The sequence below is a fragment of the Oncorhynchus kisutch genome, unplaced genomic scaffold (genome assembly GCF_002021735.2).
Source record: "Oncorhynchus kisutch isolate 150728-3 unplaced genomic scaffold, Okis_V2 Okis06b-Okis10b_hom, whole genome shotgun sequence".
Lineage (NCBI taxonomy): Eukaryota > Metazoa > Chordata > Actinopteri > Salmoniformes > Salmonidae > Oncorhynchus > Oncorhynchus kisutch.
This window is the reverse complement of record NW_022261983.1, coordinates 5,589,963-5,610,325: the sequence shown is the minus strand read 5'-3', so window position 1 is coordinate 5,610,325 and position 20,363 is coordinate 5,589,963. Positions and strand designations below refer to the sequence as shown.

At 48.1% G+C, this 20,363-nt stretch overlaps 1 protein-coding gene across 2 annotated transcripts in view; it reads left to right on the top strand.

The window, feature by feature from the left end:
• Window positions 1-20,363, top strand: part of prkar1b (protein kinase, cAMP-dependent, regulatory, type I, beta) — a 194,405-nt gene that overhangs the window by 22,212 nt on the left and 151,830 nt on the right. The window contains exon 1 of one of the 2 annotated variants that reach the window (XM_031814386.1): window positions 13,858-14,893. The exons of the other annotated variant lie outside the window; for it this stretch is intronic. Coding sequence (XP_031670246.1) covers window positions 14,891-14,893 — 3 coding nt within the window. The 5' untranslated portion in view covers window positions 13,858-14,890. Of the gene's footprint in view, window positions 1-13,857; window positions 14,894-20,363 lie in introns of those variants that run through there. 2 annotated transcript variants of the gene reach the window in all.

Below are 20,363 nucleotides of genomic sequence, written 5' to 3'. Positions count from 1 at the left end.
CATATCTGGTGAGGTCAGCCCTCACTTTGCTTGAAATAAGCCCTTCTTTTCCCGGCAAACGTCCACAATTGGCATGATGTAAGCTGCCCACATTGGGCCGATGCACATTTGCTTTGTGAATCTGTTTCCCTGTATCTGTGTGTGGCCCCTCTCAGGCTCTCTATGGCTCCATCTCCTCTGCTGTCCTCTGAGTGAGTGAGTGTTGTTTTGTAGCAGCAGGCCCAGAAACAGTTCAGTTCTGGTTCAGTGGCAGCTAACAGCAGGTCAGACATTTTGGAACGTCCATTGATTGTAGAGTGGAGGCTGATCCATTGACTGTAGAGTGGATACTGATCCATTGACTGCAGAGTGGAGACTGATCCATTGACTGTAGAGTGGAGACTGATCCATTGACTGTAGAGTGGAGACTGATCCATTGACTGTAGAGTGGAGACTGATCCATTGACTGTAGAGTGGAGACTGATCCATTGACTGTAGAGTGGAGACTGATCCATTGACTGTAGAGTGGAGACTGATCCATTGACTGTAGAGTGGAGACTGATCCATTGACTGTAGAGTGGAGACTGATCCATTGACTGTAGAGTGGAGACTGATCCATTGACTGTAGAGTGGAGACTGATCCATTGACTGTAGAGTGGAGACTGACTCAGAACACCATACAGGGAATCAGCAGGCTAATGTTATCAATGCTGCTCCAGACCTCTGAGGGTGCCGTGTGTATCTGCTGAAACATCTAACCACACACACACACCAGGCCTGCCTGCCTGCCTGCCGGCCTCAGGTCGCTGTTGTGCGTCAGAGAGTGTGAGACCAGCTGCCCTCTTCTCTCTCTCTCTCTCTCTCTCTCTCTCACTCTCTCTCTCTCTCGCTCTCTCTCTCTCCTTATGTTATGGAGAGACCCAGTGATTGGGTCAGGCTGGCCCTGCAGGGGAGAATTAGATGATCACCTGGCCCATCATGAGTCCTGGAGCCTGCAGCACGTACATAGTGTTCACATCAACAGCACAGGACTATGAACCTGTGGCGTACTAGGATAACATAAAGGCTGTAAGGAAGGGACATGGTAGCAGTCATAAGGGCCATGAGGCTCCAGGAGGATCGGAGGCAAGCAGGTAAAGCTGGGTGATTATATTAACAATGTGTTACTGGATCGGTCCACCAAATGAGTCCCTTTTGGGTAGTGTGGGTAGTGATTACACCTAATTTGAACATTCTGTCATAAAGAGCACATGTTCAACTTAATAAAAACATGTTTCCCATCTTAAGAGGTTAAATAAAAACATGACTATAGTAAGTACCCAATAATGTAACAGGGTTGACTGTAAGAGGGTTGACTGTGAGAGGGTTGACCATAAGAGGGTTGACCGTAACAGGGGTTGACCGTAACAAGGTTGAAGATGTCATAAATCAGCCGTAAATCCCCTTATAATGGGGTAATGGAAGTATGTTGTGTGCAACAGGGAGGAGAAATTGAATGCAAACCTTTGTTAATGTATTGTTAAACCATTTCCAGCCTGTGTATCTACAGTATGGGGAACAGGGGTCAGTTTCCCACCACAAAACATCAGAAAATGGCCAAAAAGAGAAGCAGCTCACCTGGTTTTACACTATGATTACACTATTGTTCAATGTTTATTAAAAACACATTTTTAAAGGAATAGTTGAACAGTAAAACGAGAGTTCTTCAGAAAATCTTCAGAAATGACTTTGTCAAAGCAACAAAATAACTAGTGCTTTACAGTGATGGTGAAAACGTGGGTTAAATCTTCCTAGAAGTCACAGAGGGACACAGAGAGACACAGAGGGACACAGAGGGACACAGAGGGGCATAGAGGGGCACAGAGAGACACAGAGGGACACAGAGGGGCATAGAGGGGCACAGAGAGACACAGAGGGGCACAGAGGGGCACAGAGGGGCACAGAGAGACACAGAGGGGACACAGAGGGGCACAGAGAGACACAGAGGGGCACAGAGGGACACAGAGGGGCATAGAGGGGCACAGAGAGACACAGAGGGGCACAGAGAGACACAGAGGGGACACAGAGGGACACAGAGGGACACAGATGGGCACAGAGGGACACAGAGGGGACACAGAGAGACACAGAGGGGACACAGAGGGGCACAGAGGGGACACAGAGGGGACACAGAGGGGCACAGAGAGACAGAGGGGACACAGAGGGGCACAGAGGGACACAGAGGGGCACAGAGGGGACACAGAGGGACACAGAGGGGATACAGAGGGGCACAGAGGGGACACAGAGGGGCACAGAGGGGACACAGAGGGGCACAGAGGGGCACAGAGAGACACAGAGGGGCACAGAGAGACACAGAGGGGCACAGAGGGACACAGAGGGGCATAGAGGGGCACAGAGAGGCACAGAGGGGCACAGAGAGACACAGAGGGGACACAGAGGGACACAGATGGGCACAGAGGGGACACAGAGGGGCACAGAGGGGACGCAGAGGGGACGCAGAGGGGCACAGAGGGGACACAGAGGGGCACAGAGAGACACAGAGGGGACACAGAGGGGCACAGAGAGACACAGAGGGGACACAGAGGGGCACAGAGAGACACAGAGGGGCACAGAGGGACACAGAGGGACACAGAGGGACACAGAGGGGCACAGAGGGACACAGAGGGACACAGAGGGACACAGAGGAACATGTCAAAATGCTGAATTTGGGCACTTTAGCAAGTATTTATTCACATGAAAATCTGAGTTGTTGAATTTTCCATGTAGCCTTTATTAAAGGGCACTTAATAGAAGTGGCTTTTCAAATTCAATATTGGTGCAGATTTTCTACTTCAAATATCAAAGGGATGCAAAAGGGACTCATTTGGTGGAAGGACCCCACCACCATTCACCACCACCTCCTCCACTGTGTGTATGAGTTGTTGGCTTAATCAACCCCGAGAAGAGCAGGAGGAGAGGAGTAGCAGGACAGTCAGTGGTTCTGTCCCGGGTGATGAGAGGCTGTGGTCTGGCTTGTTGTCTCAATGACTGTGACTGTGGATGGATGGGTTTTAACAGGTCTGTCTTATCTAATACAGACACAGCAGACCCAGGAACAGGCTGATTAGACAACAGGTCAGTACTGCTCACCTCAGCTGGGCCTCAGCTTGCTGTGCCATCATGACTACACACACACACACACACACACACACACACACACACACACACACACACACACACACACACCGTATACCGGGGTATTTCGAAATACCAACAGTATGATTTTCAGTGCTGTAAAAAACTAACCTTAACACACACAAACACATACTCATTCAGGCACACACATGCATACACACATCCGCACATACACACAGGCAGTGCACACTCACTCGTTATGGTGATTTTATGCAGCCAATAATATATTGATTTGTGAAGCGTTCACTGTGTTCTACGTGCTGTTGTCATGAGTCTTGGTCTCATGCTCTCCTCCTGCCTGATCACAACCACCTGCAGCTATCACTGGGATAATGTCTCCTATGTAAATATCACCTCACTCTCTCTCTCTTCCTCCTTCTCTCCCTTAACTCCCTCCATCACTTTCTTCCTCCTTCCTCTCATCCATCCTTCCCTCCCTCTGTTTCTCCATCCATTCATCCCTCCACCATCTTTCCACTCAAACCTGGTTTATCTCTCTCTCTCTCTCTCTCTCTCTCGCTCTCTCTCACACACACACATTCCATTTCTACCAGATGTCCCGTTCCTATGTTTAAGTGTTTGAAGCTGTACTAGTCCCAGTCACAGTCTAAGTCTTTCTCTGCCCACAAGAATTCCTGCTGGCTTTCTGCTTTCTACCCAGAGAGATGAAACAGGCTGAGGCTGCTGGGCCAGCCTGCTGGCTTTCTGCTTTCTACCCAGAGAGATGGAACAGGCTGAGGCTGCTGGGCCAGCCTGCTGGCTTTCTGCTTTCTACCCAGAGAGATGAAACAGGCTGAGGCTTCTGGGCCAGCCTGCTGGCTTTCTGCTTTCTACCCAGAGAGATGGAACAGGCTGAGGCTGCTGGGCCAGCCTGCTGGCTTTCTGCTTTCTACCCAGAGAGATGAAACAGGCTGAGGCTGCTGGGCCAGCCTGCTGGCTTTCTGCTTTCTACCCAGAGAGATGAAACAGGCTGAGGCTGCTGGGCCAGCCTGCTGGCTTTCTGCTTTCTACCCAGAGAGATGGAACAGGCTGAGGCTGCTGGGCCAGCCTGCTGGCTTTCTGCTTTCTACCCAGAGAGATGGAACAGGCTGAGGCTGCTGGGCCAGCCTGCTGGCTTTCTGCTTTCTACCCAGAGAGATGGAACAGGCTGAGGCTGCTGGGCCAGCCTGCTGGCTATATGCTTTCTACCCAGAGAGATGGAACAGGCTGAGGCTGCTGGGCCAGCCTGCTGGCTTTCTGCTTTCTACCCAGAGAGATGGAACAGGCTGAGGCTGCTGGGCCAGCCTGCTGGCTTTATGCTTTCTACCCAGAGAGATGGAACAGGCTGAGGCTGCTGGGCCAGCCTGCTGGCTTTATGCTTTCTACCCAGAGAGATGGAACAGGCTGAGGCTGCTGGGCCAGCCTGCTGGCTTTCTGCTTTCTACCCAGAGAGATGGAACAGGCTGAGGCTGCTGGGCCAGCCTGCTGGCTTTCTGCTTTCTACCCAGAGAGATGGAACAGGCTGAGGCTGCTGGGCCAGCCTGCTGGCATTTGAAGCAGCTGCATATGGGTTCCCTCTGAGGCTGGTGAGGCGGTTGTTGTTGACTCGCGGTTGAACCGTCCACAGTCAGTAATTAGTAGTTTGGAAGGAGGACGGACGGCCTGTGTGTGTTAGACCTGTGTGGAGGTCCCAGGCTCTGTGTGGTGGGAGAGGGAGGGATAAAGACAGAGCAAGAGAACTGTATTCCAATCGGTGCCGTCATCCTCAACGGGTCACAAGAAACAACTAGGGAGGTCATACTGTCTCTTAGCTGTGTCTGGGCCCTGAGTGGACCAAATGTCTTTAGATGGAGATGTTTCTAATCAGCCAATATTTCCAGGAATTAAATCATTCACACAGGGCCTGTGTGGTTTCTGTAGGGATATGATTGTGTGAGTCATCAATTCTGTCCTAAACACCACTCCCCCTTTGAATTCCTAAAATCACTCCCAACCGACTCCCTATTTTAGCATTCCTCTGTCTCTCTCTCACTCCCCTGAAATATTAGACTCTTCACTGTTCTGAACCTGTCTCTCTCTCTCTCTCTCTCTCACTCCCCTGAAATATTAGACTCTTCACTGTTCTGAACCTGTCTCTCTCTCTCTCTCTCTCTCACTCCCCTGAAATATTAGACTCTTCACTGTTCTGAACCTGTCTCTCTCTCTCTCTCACTCCCCTGAAATATTAGACTCTTCACTGTTCTGAACCTGTCTCTCTCTCTCTCTCTCTCTCTCACTCCCCTGAAATATTAGACTCTTCACTGTTCTGAACCTGTCTCTCTCTCTCTCTCTCTCTCTCACTCCCCTGAAATATTAGACTCTTCACTGTTCTGAACCTGTCTCTCTCTCTCTCTCTCACTCCCCTGAAATATTAGACTCTTCACTGTTCTGAACCTGTCTCTCTCTCTCTCTCTCTCACTCCCCTGAAATATTAGACTCTTCACTGTTCTGAACCTGTCTCTCTCTCTCACTCACCTGAAATATTAGACTCTTCACTGTTCTGAACCTGTCTCTCTCTCACTCCCCTGAAATATTAGACTCTTCACTGTTCTGAACCTGTCTCTCTCTCTCTCTCTCACTCCCCTGAAATATTAGACTCTTCACTGTTCTGAACCTGTCTCTCTCTCTCTCTCTCACTCCCCTGAAATATTAGACTCTTCACTGTTCTGAACCTGTCTCTCTCTCACTCCCCTGAAATATTAGACTCTACACTGTTCTGAACCTGTCTCTCTCTCTCTCTCTCTCTCACTCCCCTGAAATATTAGACTCTTCACTGTTCTGAACCTGTCTCTCTCTCTCTCTCTCACTCCCCTGAAATATTAGACTCTTCACTGTTCTGAACCTGTCTCTCTCTCACTCCCCTGAAATATTAGACTCTTCACTGTTCTGAACCTGTCTCTCTCTCTCTCTCTCTCTCACTCCCCTGAAATATTAGACTCTTCACTGTTCTGAACCTGTCTCTCTCTCTCTCTCTCATTCCCCTGAAATATTAGACTCTTCACTGTTCTCAACCTGTCTCTCCCTCACTCCCCTGAAATATTAGACTCTTCACTGTTCTGAACCTGTCTCTCTCTCTCTCACTCCCCTGAAATATTACTCTTCACTGTTCTGAACCTGTCTCTCTTCACTCTTATCATAAAAACATCACAAGGCAGGGAGGTGGAGGGCCTTCAAAGACTCTCGATTGACAGTTTGTCAGTTGGGACTCTGGTAAAGTGGACCAGTCCATTGAGGGTTTAGAGGGGAATATGCCATAAAACTTAATTACCCTCTCACCCCCCCCCCCCCCCCCAGTCTAATTTAGAATGACCTAAGAGGATCACCTCTGAGTGGGGATCAAGCACCTGAGTGCTGCCCCAAGGTGCTGTGTGTGTGTGTGTGTGTGTGTGTGTGTGTGTGTGTGTGTGTGTGTGTGTGTGTGTGTGTGTGTGTGTGTGTGTGTGTGTGTGTGTGTGTGTGTGTGTGTGTGTGTGTGTGTGTGTGTGTGTGTGTGCTCTTATGTTCCTATTTGTTGAGCTACAGAACATGCACATGTACAAATGTATGATCTTAATCTGATCACTCTTTTGTTGCTGAGAATTTTCCTACAAAGCAGGAAATGAAAACTTTCAGTGTATTCAAGGTTTAAAAAAGCTTCTAAAGTTTGTTAGTTCCACTTTTAAAATATCATACTTTTTTTACCCTAATGAAAAATGTATCAACCCCTATAATGTTTTTCTTGAATTAAAATCCACTTAATAATTCACATTCCCTGTAGCTGCAGGATCATTTTTCTACTCTAGCAAACTGGCTCAAATTAAGATCCTACATCTGTATAGTATTTGTCTGGGAGAGGAGAGTGAGGGAACACTCCTTGTGATGTGTCATGGTCATTGTCTTAGCTGAGCGCCATGATCATCCTTTTTCGAGCATAGGGGTCAGGCAGGGACAGTCCTTTAGAGGGAAGGGGTCAGGCAGGGACAGTTTTTAGGGGGTAGGGGTCAGGCAGGGACTGTCCTTTTGGGGTTAGGCAGGGACAGTCCTTTAGAGGGTAGGGGTCAGGCAGGGACAGTCCTTTAGAGGGTAGGGGTCAGGCAGGGACAGTCCTTTAGGGGGTAGAGGTCAGGCAGGGACAGTCCTTTAGAGGGTAGGGGTCAGGCAAGGACAGTCCTTTAGAGGGTAGGGGTCAGGTAGGGACAGTCCTTTAGAGGGTAGGGGTCAGGCATGGACAGTCCTTTAGAGGGTAGGGGTCAGGCAGGGACAGTCCTTTAGGGGGTAGAGGTCAGGCAGGGACAGTCCTTTAGAGGGTAGGGGTCAGGCAAGGACAGTCCTTTAGAGGGTAGGGTCAGGCAAGGACAGTCCTTTAGAGGGTAGGGGTCAGGTAGGGACAGTCCTTTAGAGGGTAGGGGTCAGGCAGGGACAGTCCTTTAGAGGGTAGGGGTCAGGCAGGGACAGTCCTTTAGGGGGTAGAGGTCAGGCAGTCCTTTAGAGGGTAGGGGTCAGGCAAGGACAGTCCTTTAGAGGGTAGGGGTCAGGTAGGGACAGTCCTTTAGAGGGTAGGGGTCAGGCAGGGACAGTCCTTTAGAGGGTAGGGGTCAGGCAGGGACAGTCCTTTAGGGGGTAGAGGTCAGGCAGGGACAGTCCTTTAGAGGGTAGGGGTCAAGCAGGGACAGTCCTTTAGAGGGTAGGGGTCAGGTAGGGACAGTCCTTTAGGGGGTAGGGGTCAGGCAGGGACAGCCCTTTAGGGGTCAGGCAGGGACAGTCCTTTAGAGGGTAGGGGTCAGGCAGGGACAGTCCTTTAGAGGGTAGAGGTCAGGCAGGGACTGTCCTTTAGAGGGTAGGGGTCAGGCAGGGTTGGTCCTTTAGAGGGTAGGGGTCAGGCAGGGACAGTCCTTTATGGGTCAGGCAGCGACAGCCCTTTAGGGGGTAGGGGTCAGGCAGGGACAGTCCTTTAGGGGTTAGGCAGGGACAGCCCTTTAGGGGTCAGGCAGGGACAGTCCTTTAGAGGGTAGGGGTCAGGCAGGGACAGTCCTTTAGAGGGTAGGGGTCAGGCAGGGACTGTCCTTTAGGGGGTAGGCAGGGACAGTCCTTTAGAGGGTAGGGGTCAGGCAGGGACAGTCCTTTAGAGGGTAGGGGTCAGGCAGGGACTGTCCTTTAGGGGGTAGGGGTCAGGCAGGGACAGTCCTTTAGGGGGTAGGGGTCAGGCAGGGACAGCCCTTTAGGGGTCAGGCAGGGACAGTCCTTTAGAGGGTAGGGGTCAGGCAGGAACAGTCCTTTAGAGGGTAGGGGTCAGGCAGGGACTGTCCTTTAGAGGGTAGGGGTCAGGCAGGGTTGGTCCTTTAGAGGGTAGGGGTCAGGCAGGGACAGTCCTTTAGGGGTCAGGCAGCGACAGCCCTTTAGGGGGTAAGGGTTAGGCAGGGACAGTCCTTTAGGGGGTAGGGGTCAGGCAGGGACAGTCCTTTAGAGGGTAGGGGTCAGGCAGGGACTGTCCTTTAGAGGGTAGGGGTCAGGCAGGGTTGGTCCTTTAGAGGGTAGGGGTCAGGCAGGGACAGTCCTTTAGGGGTCAGGCAGCGACAGCCCTTTAGGGGGTAGGGGTTAGGCAGGGACAGTCCTTTAGGGGGTAGGGGTCAGGCAGGGACAGTCCTTTAGGGGCTAGGGGTCAGGCAGGGACAGTCCTTTAGGGGTTAGGCAGGGACAGTCCTTTAGGGGGTAGGGGTCAGGCAGGGACAGTCCTTTAGGGGGTAGGGGTCAGGCAGGGACAGTCCTTTAGGGGGTAGGGGTCAGGCAGGGACAGTCCTTTAGGGGGTAGGGGTCAGGCAGGGACAGTCCTTTAGGGGTCAGGCAGGGACAGCCCTTTAGGGGTCAGGCAGGGACAGTCCTTTAGAGGGTAGGGGTCAGGCAGGGACAGTCCTTTAGAGGGTAGTGGTCAGGCAGGGACTGTCCTTTAGAGGGTAGGGGTCAGGCAGGGTTGGTCCTTTAGAGGGTAGGGGTCCGGCAGGGACAGTCCTTTAGGGGTCAGGCAGCAACAGCCCTTTAGGGGATAGGGGTTAGGCAGGGACAGTCCTTTAGGGGGTAGGGGTCAGGCAGGGACAGTCCTTTAGGGGTTAGGGGTCAGGCATGGACAGTCCTTTAGGGGGTAGGGGTCAGGCAGGGACAGTCCTTTAGGGGTCAGGCAGGGACAGTCCTTTAGGGGTTAGGGGTCAGGCATGGACAGTCCTTTAGGGGGTAGGGGTCAGGCAGGGACAGTCCTTTAGGGGTTAGGCAGGGACTGTCCTTTAGGGGTTAGGCAGGGACAGCCCTTGTAGTTCCTCCAGGAATGCCCTCGCCCCCCGGCCTCACTTCCCTCTGACAGGAGAGAGAAATCTCCCTGGTTTCCCCTGGCTGACTGTCACCATGGTGATCCCTCTTTGTCTCTTTTCACTTCTCCCCATTATCCTCCCCTGTCCTTTCCTGGGCTAGACTGGGCTACCCCACAGCTATAACAACAGCTATTGAAGTGTGTTTTGCTCTTTTAGCATGCTAGCTTTCTGTGGGTGTTCTGTTAGCATGCTAGCTCTCTGTGGGTGCTCTGTTAGCATGCTAGCTCTCTGTGGGTGCTCTATTAGAATGCTAGCTCTCTGCGGGTACTCTGTTAGCATGCTAGTTCTCTGTGGGTGCTCTGTTAGCATGCTATCTCTCTGTGGGTTCTCTGTTAGCATGCTAGTTCTCTGTGGGTGCTCTGTTAGCATACTACCTCTCTGCTGGGTGCTCTCCTAGCATATTAGCTCTCTGTTGGGTGCTCTGTTAGCATGCTAGTTCTCTGTGGGTGCTCTGTTAGCATACTACCTCTCTGCTGGGTGCTCTCCTAGCATATTAGCTCTCTGTTGGGTGCTCTGTTAGCATGCTAGCTCTCTGTTGGGTGCTCTGTTAGCATATTAGCTCTCTGCTGGATGCTCTCCTAGCATATTAGCTCTCTGTTGGGTTCTCTGTTAGCATGCTAGTTCTCTGTGGGTGCTCTGTTAGCATACTACCTCTCTGCTGGGTGCTCTCCTAGCATATTAGCTCTCTGTTGGGTGCTCTGTTAGCATGCTAGCTCTCTGTTGGGTGCTCTGTTAGCATATTAGCTCTCTGTTGGGTGCTCTGTTAGCATACTAGCTGTCTGTTGGGTGCTCTGTTAGCATGCTAGTTCTCTGTGGGTGCTCTGTTAGCGTACTAGCTCTCCGTTGGGTGTTCTGTTAGCATACTAGCTCTCTGTGGGTGCTCTGTTAGCATGCTTCCTCTGTGTGTGTGTGTGTGTGTGTGTGTGTGTGTGTGGTGTGTGTGTGTGTGTGTGTGTGTGTGTGTGTGTGTGTGTGTGTGTGTGTGTGTGCAAACCCCAAAACTATCAGTCCCTGAAATCAGCAATCATGTTGTGCCTGTGTGTGGCTCCCCTCTCATGCTAAGGAAAGGAAGTGGTAAGGTCAGACTCCCCAGCCACCCACATCAGAGCCCACTGGACAGGCAGTTACAAGACAGACACTAACACAACACAATGCTCGTTGACAATAGGCGCCATTGGGGCTCTGTAATGGTGTGTAAGTGATGAGCAGAGTTCAGCCGGCTGTCTCGTGGTTGGGCCATGCATCGCTGGCTGTGTTTAGTGACAAATACTGCTTTGGTTTCCTCGCACTCTCTTGGACATCACGGCATGGTAGTCTGTAAGTGTGTTTAATAGTTACCAGACACAACACAGTGCTAGCTGACACTAGGCGTCCATTGTGGCTCTGTAAGTATGTTTAATAGTTACCGGACACAACACAGTGCTAGCTGACACTAGGCATCCATTGTGGCTCTGTAAGTGTGTTTAATAGTTACCAGACACAACACAGTGCTAGCTGACACTAGGCGTCCATTGTGGCTCTGTAAGTGTGTTTAATAGTTACCGGACACAACACAGTGCTAGCTGACACTAGGCGTCCATTGTGGCTCTGTAAGTGTGTTTAATAGTTACCGGACACAACACAGTGCTAGCTGACACTAGGCGTCCATTGTGGCTCTGTAAGTGTGTTTAATAGTTACCGGACACAACACAGTGTTAGCTGACACTAGGCGTCCATTGTGGCTCTGTAAGTGTGTTTAATAGTTACCGGACACAGCACAGTGCTAGCTGACACTAGGCGTCCATTGTGGCTCTGTAAGTGTGTTTAATAGTTACCAGACACAACACAGTGCTAGCTGACACATTGTGGCTCTGTAAGTGTGTTTAATAGTTACCAGACACAACACAGTGCTAGCTGACACATTGTGGCTCTGTAATGGCATGGCCGTCCATTTTCCAATGTTACAAAGCAGGGTGAAAAGCTGAACAGGTGAAAGCAATTGTAGACCATACAAAGTATTATGTCTTATTGGCTTGCCTGTTCGGCTTTTCCTACTGCTTTGTAACATTGGAAAATGGATGGCCATGCCATTACAGTGAACAATCGTGAAATGTTTGTTTTGCTCTGTTGGTATGTTTTGAAGTGAACAGGTAGGCCATCTCATTGGTTGGATGGTTTCTAAGGTGAGAAGCTAATTGGGCAGACAGATCTGACATAAACATGACATATGTCATGTTTTTCTCGTTTGGCTAAAAGTCTGTCTTCCGTCCCATGTCCTCCGTCCTCTCTCCTCCGTGACCCAGAAACTGATATGTGGTCAATTCACTAGTAGCCCGAACGGAGGAGTGTCCTCCGCTCCTCGACAGCCTCCTTTTTGGCGAGGATCTTACCTGAGTCTTTGGCAGAAGAGTTTTGATATCTGCCACCCCCCCTTTGAATCAGTTGATATATATTGTCAGAAGAGAAAACCATGCACACGTTTAAAAACAGTTTGCTACTCATGGTTTGATCTATAAAACTAACTTCATATGTTTTGATCAATTTACACATTTATTTTGGGATCCACCCCTGGAAACGTCATTTATTTCGGGATCCGCCCCTGGAAACGTCATTTATTTTGGGATCCGCCCCTGGAAACGTCATTTATTTTGGGATCCGCCCCTGGAAACGTCATTTATTTTGGGATCCGCCCCTGGAAACGTCATTTATTTTGGGATCCGCCCCTGGAAACGTCATTTGCTTGGGGATCAGCCCCTGGAAACGTCATTTATTTTGGGATCCACCCCTGGAAACGTCATTTATTTTGGGATCCACCCCTGGAAACGTCATTTATTTTGGGACCCGCCCCTGGAAACGTCATTTATTTTGGGATCCGCCCCTGGAAACGTCATTTATTTTGGGATCCGCCCCTGGAAACGTCATTTATTTTGGGATCCGCCCCTGGAAACGTCATTTGCTTGGGGATCAGCCCCTGGAAACGTCATTTATTTTGGGATCCACCCCTGGAAACGTCATTTATTTTGGGATCCACCCCTGGAAACGTCATTTATTTTGGGACCCGCCCCTGGAAACGTCATTTATTTTGGGATCCACCCCTGGAAACGTCATTTATTTTGGGATCCGCCCCTGGAAACGTCATTTATTTTGGGATCCGCCCCTGGAAACGTCATTTATTTTGGGATCCGCCCCTGGAAACGTCATTTATTTTGTGATCCGCCCCTGGAAACGTCATTTATTTTGGGATCCGCCCCTGGAAACGTCATTTATTTTGGGATCCGCCCCTGGAAACGTCATTTATTTTGGGATCCGCCCCTGGAAACGTCATTTATTTTGGGACCCGCCCCTGGAAACGTCATTTATTTTGGGACCCGCCCCTGGAAACGTCATTTATTTTGGGATCCACCCCTGGAAACGTCATTTATTTTGGGACCCGCCCCTGGAAACGTCATTTGTTTTGGGATCCACTCCTGGAAACGTAATTTATTTTAGGACAATGCCTTCAGGTTCCTCGACATCCTGTTTGCCCTAAAGCAACATAATTAATAACACATTCTAAAAAATAACACCACAGTCTGATTGGCAGCCTTTTAAATATACATAGAAATCAAATATTCAACCAGAATCTCTAATCATCAGAAAATCTCTGAATATCAATGAGGACCGTTGTGTGATGTATGAATGTCCACCTTTTGTTGATGTATTCCACTGTGTGTGTGTGTGTGTGTGTAGTGGCAGTCCTGTACCCGTGTCCTCTATCTCCTCTTCTCCTGTCCTTTCTCTCTCTCTGTCTCTCTCTCTTTCTCTCTCGCTGTCTCTCTCTTTCTCTCTCGCTGTCTCTCTCTTTCTCTCTCGCTGTCTCTCTCTCTTTCTCTATCGCTGTCTCTCTCTCTTTCTCTCTCTCTGTCTCTCTCTCTTTCTCTCTCGCTGTCTCTCTCTCTCTTTCTCTCACGCTGTCTCTCTCTTTCTCTCTCGCTGTCTCTCTCTCTTTCTCTCTCGCTGTCTCTCTCTCTTTCTCTCTCTCTGGCAGGCAGCCGGTGATAATGACGCAGAGAGAAAAAAAGAAGGGAGAGAGGAAGAAGGGGGAGAGAATGGAGGGAGAGAGAGAGAGAGCAGATGCTGTATGGAACAGATGAGGACTAGACCTAGATGGTAGAATATAGCCTAACTAGCCTGACTGATGAGAAACAAAAGAGCAGGTATGTAGAGAGAGATGGAATGAGGGGAAAATAAAGAGGCATGGTTTCACTCACACAGTGACGTCATCAACACCCTGCGTCACTGAGTTTGTCATTGGACTCTGTGTGTGTCTGGGGCACAGGGCTAGTCAGGGTAACAGAGTCACACACACAATGGGCATGTTTCAAACCAGACTTGACTCTCTGGCCTCCAGGGAAAGACGTGTGAGAGGGTCAGAGAGACGAGACACTGCATGGTACGGTATAGAGCTGGGTTTTGTTTGGCACATAATGGATGGATTTGTTCCTATGGGAATACATCACTGCTGCATAGACAGTGGCTTGTGTTGTTGTGATGAATGACGTTGTGTGGATGTACGTGTGTGCTGCTGGCTTCCTGCTTCAGCCCTCAACCAGAGGGTCGGGATGCTACTGCGCTCTGTTGTCATGGTGATGCGGGAAATGAGAAAACCGGGATTATGTGAATTTGTGCGCAGGCAGAAACGAAGAGAGAGAGAGAGGGAGGAGAGCGAGAGAGTGAGTGAGAGAGAGAAAGGAGAGAGAGAGTGAGGAGAGAGAGAGAGTGAGGAGAGAGTGAGAGAGAGACTGAGAGGAGAGAGAGAGGGAGGAGAGAGAGAGAGAGAGAGAGGGAGGAGAGCGAGAGAGTGAGTGAGAGAGAGAAAGGAGAGAGAGAGTGAGGAGAGAGAGCGAGAGAGTGAGGAGAGAGACAGTGAGAGAGAGAGAGAGAGAGAGAGAGAGAGAGAGAGAGAGAGACTGAGAGGAGAGAGAGAGGGAGGAGAGAGAGAGAGAGAGAGAGAGAGAGAGAGGGAGAAACAGGAGTACAGGAAGGACCGATGCTGAGGGAAGCTTCTTGCTGTGTTTTCATCAGGGTTATTATCACTGGTTCTTGAACAAGACGTCTGCTGCTGCTTTTGGGATACTGCGACCACACACACTCGCACACACACACATGCACACTCTCTCTCTCTTATACATACACGCTTTCTCTCGCTCTCTCGCGCTTGCTCACACACATACACACACACGCTTGCTCTCGAACACACACACACTCAGGCCTTGTCAGCATGGCCATGGACCGTGATGTCAACAGTGTGCGTGTGTGATGGTACAGTAGCTTTAGGACTGTGTTGACACACACATGACGAGCAGTACTTCCCAGGGGCCCAGCTGAGGGACACTACACAGGCCTGGCCAGGGGCCCTCCACGGCATGGTAAATACTCTGGGTTTACGTTTGAACCCCTACCACCGCCGACTATCTCTGCTAGCATGGATAACACTGTAGCAAGGAAACAATGCTGAATAGTTTGACTACAGCGAGTGACTTTGTGTTGATGAGTTGAGTTGCTTTGAGAAGAGAGGTCTGTGTATTAGTGTCTGTATGACGTGAAGGCTGAAGGGGATGGATTGTGATTTGGGGAGACTTAGCTAATAGCTAGTTCTGTGTGTACATGTTCTTCACTGTAAGCATTGGTATTTGATGGAGATGTCTGTGTAGATAGAGATGACAGGACTGGCGTTTTGTAGCGGTGTGTGAGGCTAGAAGGCGTGACTAATTGTTAGAGATATCGTGATACTGAATTGATTATACTGCTGCCGCTGTGTGTGTGCTGCTGAAGTTGTTCCCTCGCTCTCTGTCCCCCGCTGGCTTTGTTCCCTGAGGGAGTGACTCTGCCTAATACAGTCAGTGTGTGTGTGTGTGTGGGGGGGGGGGGTTCTAGTGTGTGCATGCTCAAGGTTGTATGTGTACAGCGGCTATACACAATAGAGGTCGACCGATTATGATTTTTCAACGCCGATGCCGATTATTGGAGGACCAAAAAAAGCCAATACTGATTAATCGGACGATTTTTATATATATATATATATGTAATAATGACAATTACAACAATACTGAATGAACACTTTTATTTTAACTTACTATAATATATCAATAAAATCTAGTCTTAAATAAATAATGAAACCTGTTCAATTTGGTTTAAATAATGCAAAAACAAAGTTTTGGAGAAGAAAGTAAAAGTGCAATATGTGCCATGTAAAAAAGCTAACGTTTAAGTTCCTTGCTCAGAACATGAGAACATATGAAAGTTGGGGGTTCCTTTTAACATGAGACTTCAATATTCCCAGGTAAGAAGTTTTAGGTTGTAGTCGTTATAGGACTATTTCTCTCTATACCATTTGTGTTTCATATACCTTTGACTATTGGATGTTTTTATAGGCACTTTAGTATTGCCAGCCTAATCTCGGGAGTTGATAGGCTTGAAGTCATAAACAGCTGCTGGCAAAACGCAGTAAAGTGCTGTTTGAATGAATGTTTACGAGCCTGCTGCTGCCTACCACCGCTCAGTCAGACTGCTCTATCAAATATCAAATCATAGACTTAATTATAATATAATAACACACAGAAATACGTGCCTTAGGTTATTAATATGGTCAAATCCAGAAACTATCATTTCGAAAACAAAATGTTTATTCTTTCAGTGAAATACGGGATAAGTCTAAATATTGCTGTTACATTGCACAACCTTCAATGTTATGTCATAATTATGTACAATTCTGGCAAATTAATTATGGTCTCTGTTAGGAAGAAGTGGTCTTCACACAGTTTGCAACGAGCCAGGCAGCCCAAACTACTGCATATACCCTGACTCTGCTTGCACTGAACGCAAGAGAAGTGACACCATTTCCCTAGTTAAAATGAAATTCATGTTAGCAGGCATTATTAACCAAATATGCAGGTTTAAAAATATATACTTGTGTATTGATCTTAAGAAAGACATTGATGTTTATGGTTCGTTAACATTGGTGCAACGACAGTGCTTATTTCGTTTGTCGAAGTAGACTGTGATTCGATGATAAATTTACAGGCACCGCATCGATTATATGCAACGCAGGACAAGCTAGATAAACTAGTAATATCATCAACCATGTGTAGTTAACTAGTGAGAATGTTAAGATTGATAGTTTTTTTATAAGATCAGTTTAATGCTAGCTAGCAACTTACCTTTGCTCCTTGCTGCAGTCACGTAACACGTAACACTATCTCCTCGTGGAGTGCAATGTAATCGGCCATAATTGGTGTCTAAAAATACAGATTCCCGATCGTTATGAAAACTAGAAATCGGCCCTAATTAATCGGCCATTCCGATGAATCGGTTGACCTCTAATACACATCATATCATCTTTAAAGTGTAGTAGATGTTGTTAGATGCTCTGAAACAATAGAGAGAGACAGACAGAGAGAATAGTGGGGACTGAATAGAAATCACAACCTTTATAGACAAATGCTTATTGGCTGCCATTACAGTACATGATTTCTCCTTAACATGGGTAATTTATCATTCCCTAATGATTAAGGGAAACCAAGGGAATATTGTTATGTATAGAACAGGAAGATAAATTGCCATGCTCAGCTCAATGTTTTGGGTGCCGGCTTCAAAAGACACATACTGGAAGAAAGTACAAAAAACGCACTCACAGAACACACACAGAACACTCACAGAACACAGACAGAACACACACAGCACACACGCAGCACACACAGAACACACACAGAACACACACAGCATATAAAATGTTCTAATGTGGCGCTGTAAATAGTTTGTTTATGCTAGTGATGTCTTCTGTCAGTACACCTGTGAATTTACTCCTTTCTCAATGACAAAGGGGACGGAACACAAACAACGGGGCCACAATTACACCCAGAACCCCCTGAATCACAGCTGCAGAGCTCTAGTGTGCTGCTGAAATGCCTGTCCTTGAGATATCTCCCGTGAAATCTGTCGTTAGGGAAGGTGTCTGGAGTGGACTGTGATGAGGCTGCATTTTCCATCACCTTGCTCCATCTGTGTGTGTGTGTGTGTGTGTGATTTCTCTGCTCCTGGAGAGCAGCAGACTGCCCCTTCATGCCCCAGCAATCTATCTGGTGGTACAGTGGAGACAAGAGGACAACCGACTAGTAAACAGATGTGTCCTGGTGGTACAGTGGAGACAAGAGAGGACAACCGACTAGTAAACAGATGTGTCCTGGTGGTACAGTGGAGACAAGAGAGGACAACCGACTAGTAAACAGATGTGTCCTGGTGGTACAGTGGAGACAAGAGAGGACAACCAACTAGTAAACAGATGTGTCCTGGTGGTACAGTGGAGACGAGAGGACAACCGACTAGTAAACAGATGTGTCCTGGTGGTACAGTGGAGACAAGAGAGGACAACCGACTAGTAAACAGATGTGTCCTGGTGATACAGTGGAGACGAGAGGACAACCGACTAGTAAACAGATGTGTCCTGGTGGTACAGTGGAGACAAGAGGACAACCGACTAGTAAACAGATGTGTCCTGGTGGTACAGTGGAGACAAGAGAGGACAACCGACTAGTAAACAGATGTGTCCTGGTGGTACAGTGGAGACAAGAGAGGACAACCGACTAGTAAACAGATGTGTCCTGGTGATACAGTGGAGACGAGAGGACAACCGACTAGTAAACAGATGTGTCCTGGTGGTACAGTGGAGACAAGAGGACAACCGACTAGTAAACAGATGTGTCCTGGTGGTACAGTGGAGACAAGAGAGGACAACCGACTAGTAAACAGATGTGTCCTGGTGGTACAGTGGAGACAAGAGAGGACAACCGACTAGTAAACAGATGCACAAACCTATATTGAAATAGATTAGTCATGAAAAACGAACTATTAAAAAGGTGTAAACAATGTGTTGTGTGATTCATAGGTGCTGTTGGAACACACACCTCGTGAAGTGTGTTCACTCATATCCACAGCCAAGCGTAAATAAAAACACACATAATTACAATGACGCAGATGTAATTACTAGCCCGGGCACACACACACACACAATGCAGTGTCTACACATTCATAGTCACAGACTTAAAACCAACACAAACATATTTTGATACACACACATTACTTTTCTACTTCAGCCCCACGCACCCTCCACCAGCCAGACAGACAGACAGACATAGAGGCAGATAGTCCGTTTCATCTTTAGCGTGCCTAATTGAGCTATGGTGCATGTTAATTCAGCAGTAAAACAACAGCTAGAGGTTACCAACCTGCTGCTCTTCTCTTAGATGTCTTCTTGTCTTTTTCTGCCTCCCTTAGCGTTTCCAGAGGGGGCTCCCTGTGTGTGTAGTACCCTGTCAGTTAGCTGTCCTTTTCTTCCCCTGCACATACAAGATGAATCCTGTCATACACTCTCCTCCTATGTTAGAGCACAGCTAGCTAACAGCTATTAGTCTGTTTCACTTCAGTCTTTGAGCAAATGTGGAAACGTCTTTGCAGAAGTGGTTTTCTATTCTGTTAGCTGGTTTGTTATTGTCAGACTGGAAGTTGTGGGAACAGTGAGGTCCAACTAAAATATGATGATAGTTTCTCTCTAATGTTAGACTGGGTTGTCTACACTATTGCATCCTAACTGGCTTTTCCTGGTGGCTTACTTGTATTGTTGACATGCACATTTTTTAAATTTATTTTATTTTATTTCACCTTTATTTAACCAGGTAGGCTAGTTGAGAACACCTTTATTTAACCAGGTAGGATAGTTGAGAACACCTTTATTTAACCAGGTAGGCTAGTTGAGAACACCTTTATTTAACCAGGTAGGCTAGTTGAGAACACCTTTATTTAACCAGGTAGGCTAGTTGAGAACACCTTCATTTAACCAGGTAGGCTAGTTGAGAACACCTTTATTTAACCAGGTAGGCTAGTTGAGAACAAGTCCTCATTTGCAACTGCAACCTTGCCAAGATAAAGCAAAGCAGTTCGACACATACAACAACAGAGTTACACATGGAATAAACAAAACATAGTCAATAATACAGTAGAACAAAAAGTCTATATACAGTGAGTGTAAATGAGGTAAGATAAGGGAGTTGAGGCAATTAATAGCCCGTGGTGGCGAAATAATTACAATATAGCAATTAAACACTGGAATGGTAGATGTGCAGAAGATTAATGTGCAAGTAGAGATACTGGGGTGCAAAGGAGCAAGATAAATAAATAAATACAGTATGGGGATGAGGTAGGTAGATAGATGGGCTGTTTACAGATGGGATATGTACAGGTGCAGTGATCTGTGAGCTTCTCTGACAGCTGGTGCTTAAAGCTAGTGAGGGAGATATGAGTCTCCAGCTTCAGAGATGTTTGCAGTTCGTTCCAGTCATTGGCAGCAGAGAACTGGAAGGATAGACGACCAAAGGAGGAATTGGCTTTGGGGGTGACCAGTGAGATATACCTGCTGGAGCGCGTGCTACGAGTGGGTGCTGCTATGGTGACCAGTGAGCTGAGAAGGTGGGGCTTTACCTAGCAGAGACTTGCAGATAACCTGGAGCCAGTGGGTTTGACGACGAGTATGAAATGAGGGCGAGTCTGGAAGGAGAGTTTACAGTCTAACCAGACACCCAGGTATTTGTAGTTGTCCACATATTCTAAGTCAGAGCCGTCCAGAGTGGTGATGCTGGACGGGCGAGCGGGTGCGGGCAGTGATCGGTTGAAGAGCATGCATTTAGTTTTACTTGCGTTTAAGAGCAATTGGAGGCCACGGAAGGAGAGTTGTATGGCATTGAAGCTCGTCTGGAGGTTAGTTAACACAGTGTCCAAAGAGGGGCCAGAAGTATACAGAATGGTGTCGTCTGCGTAGAGGTGTATCAGAGAATCACCAGCAGCAAG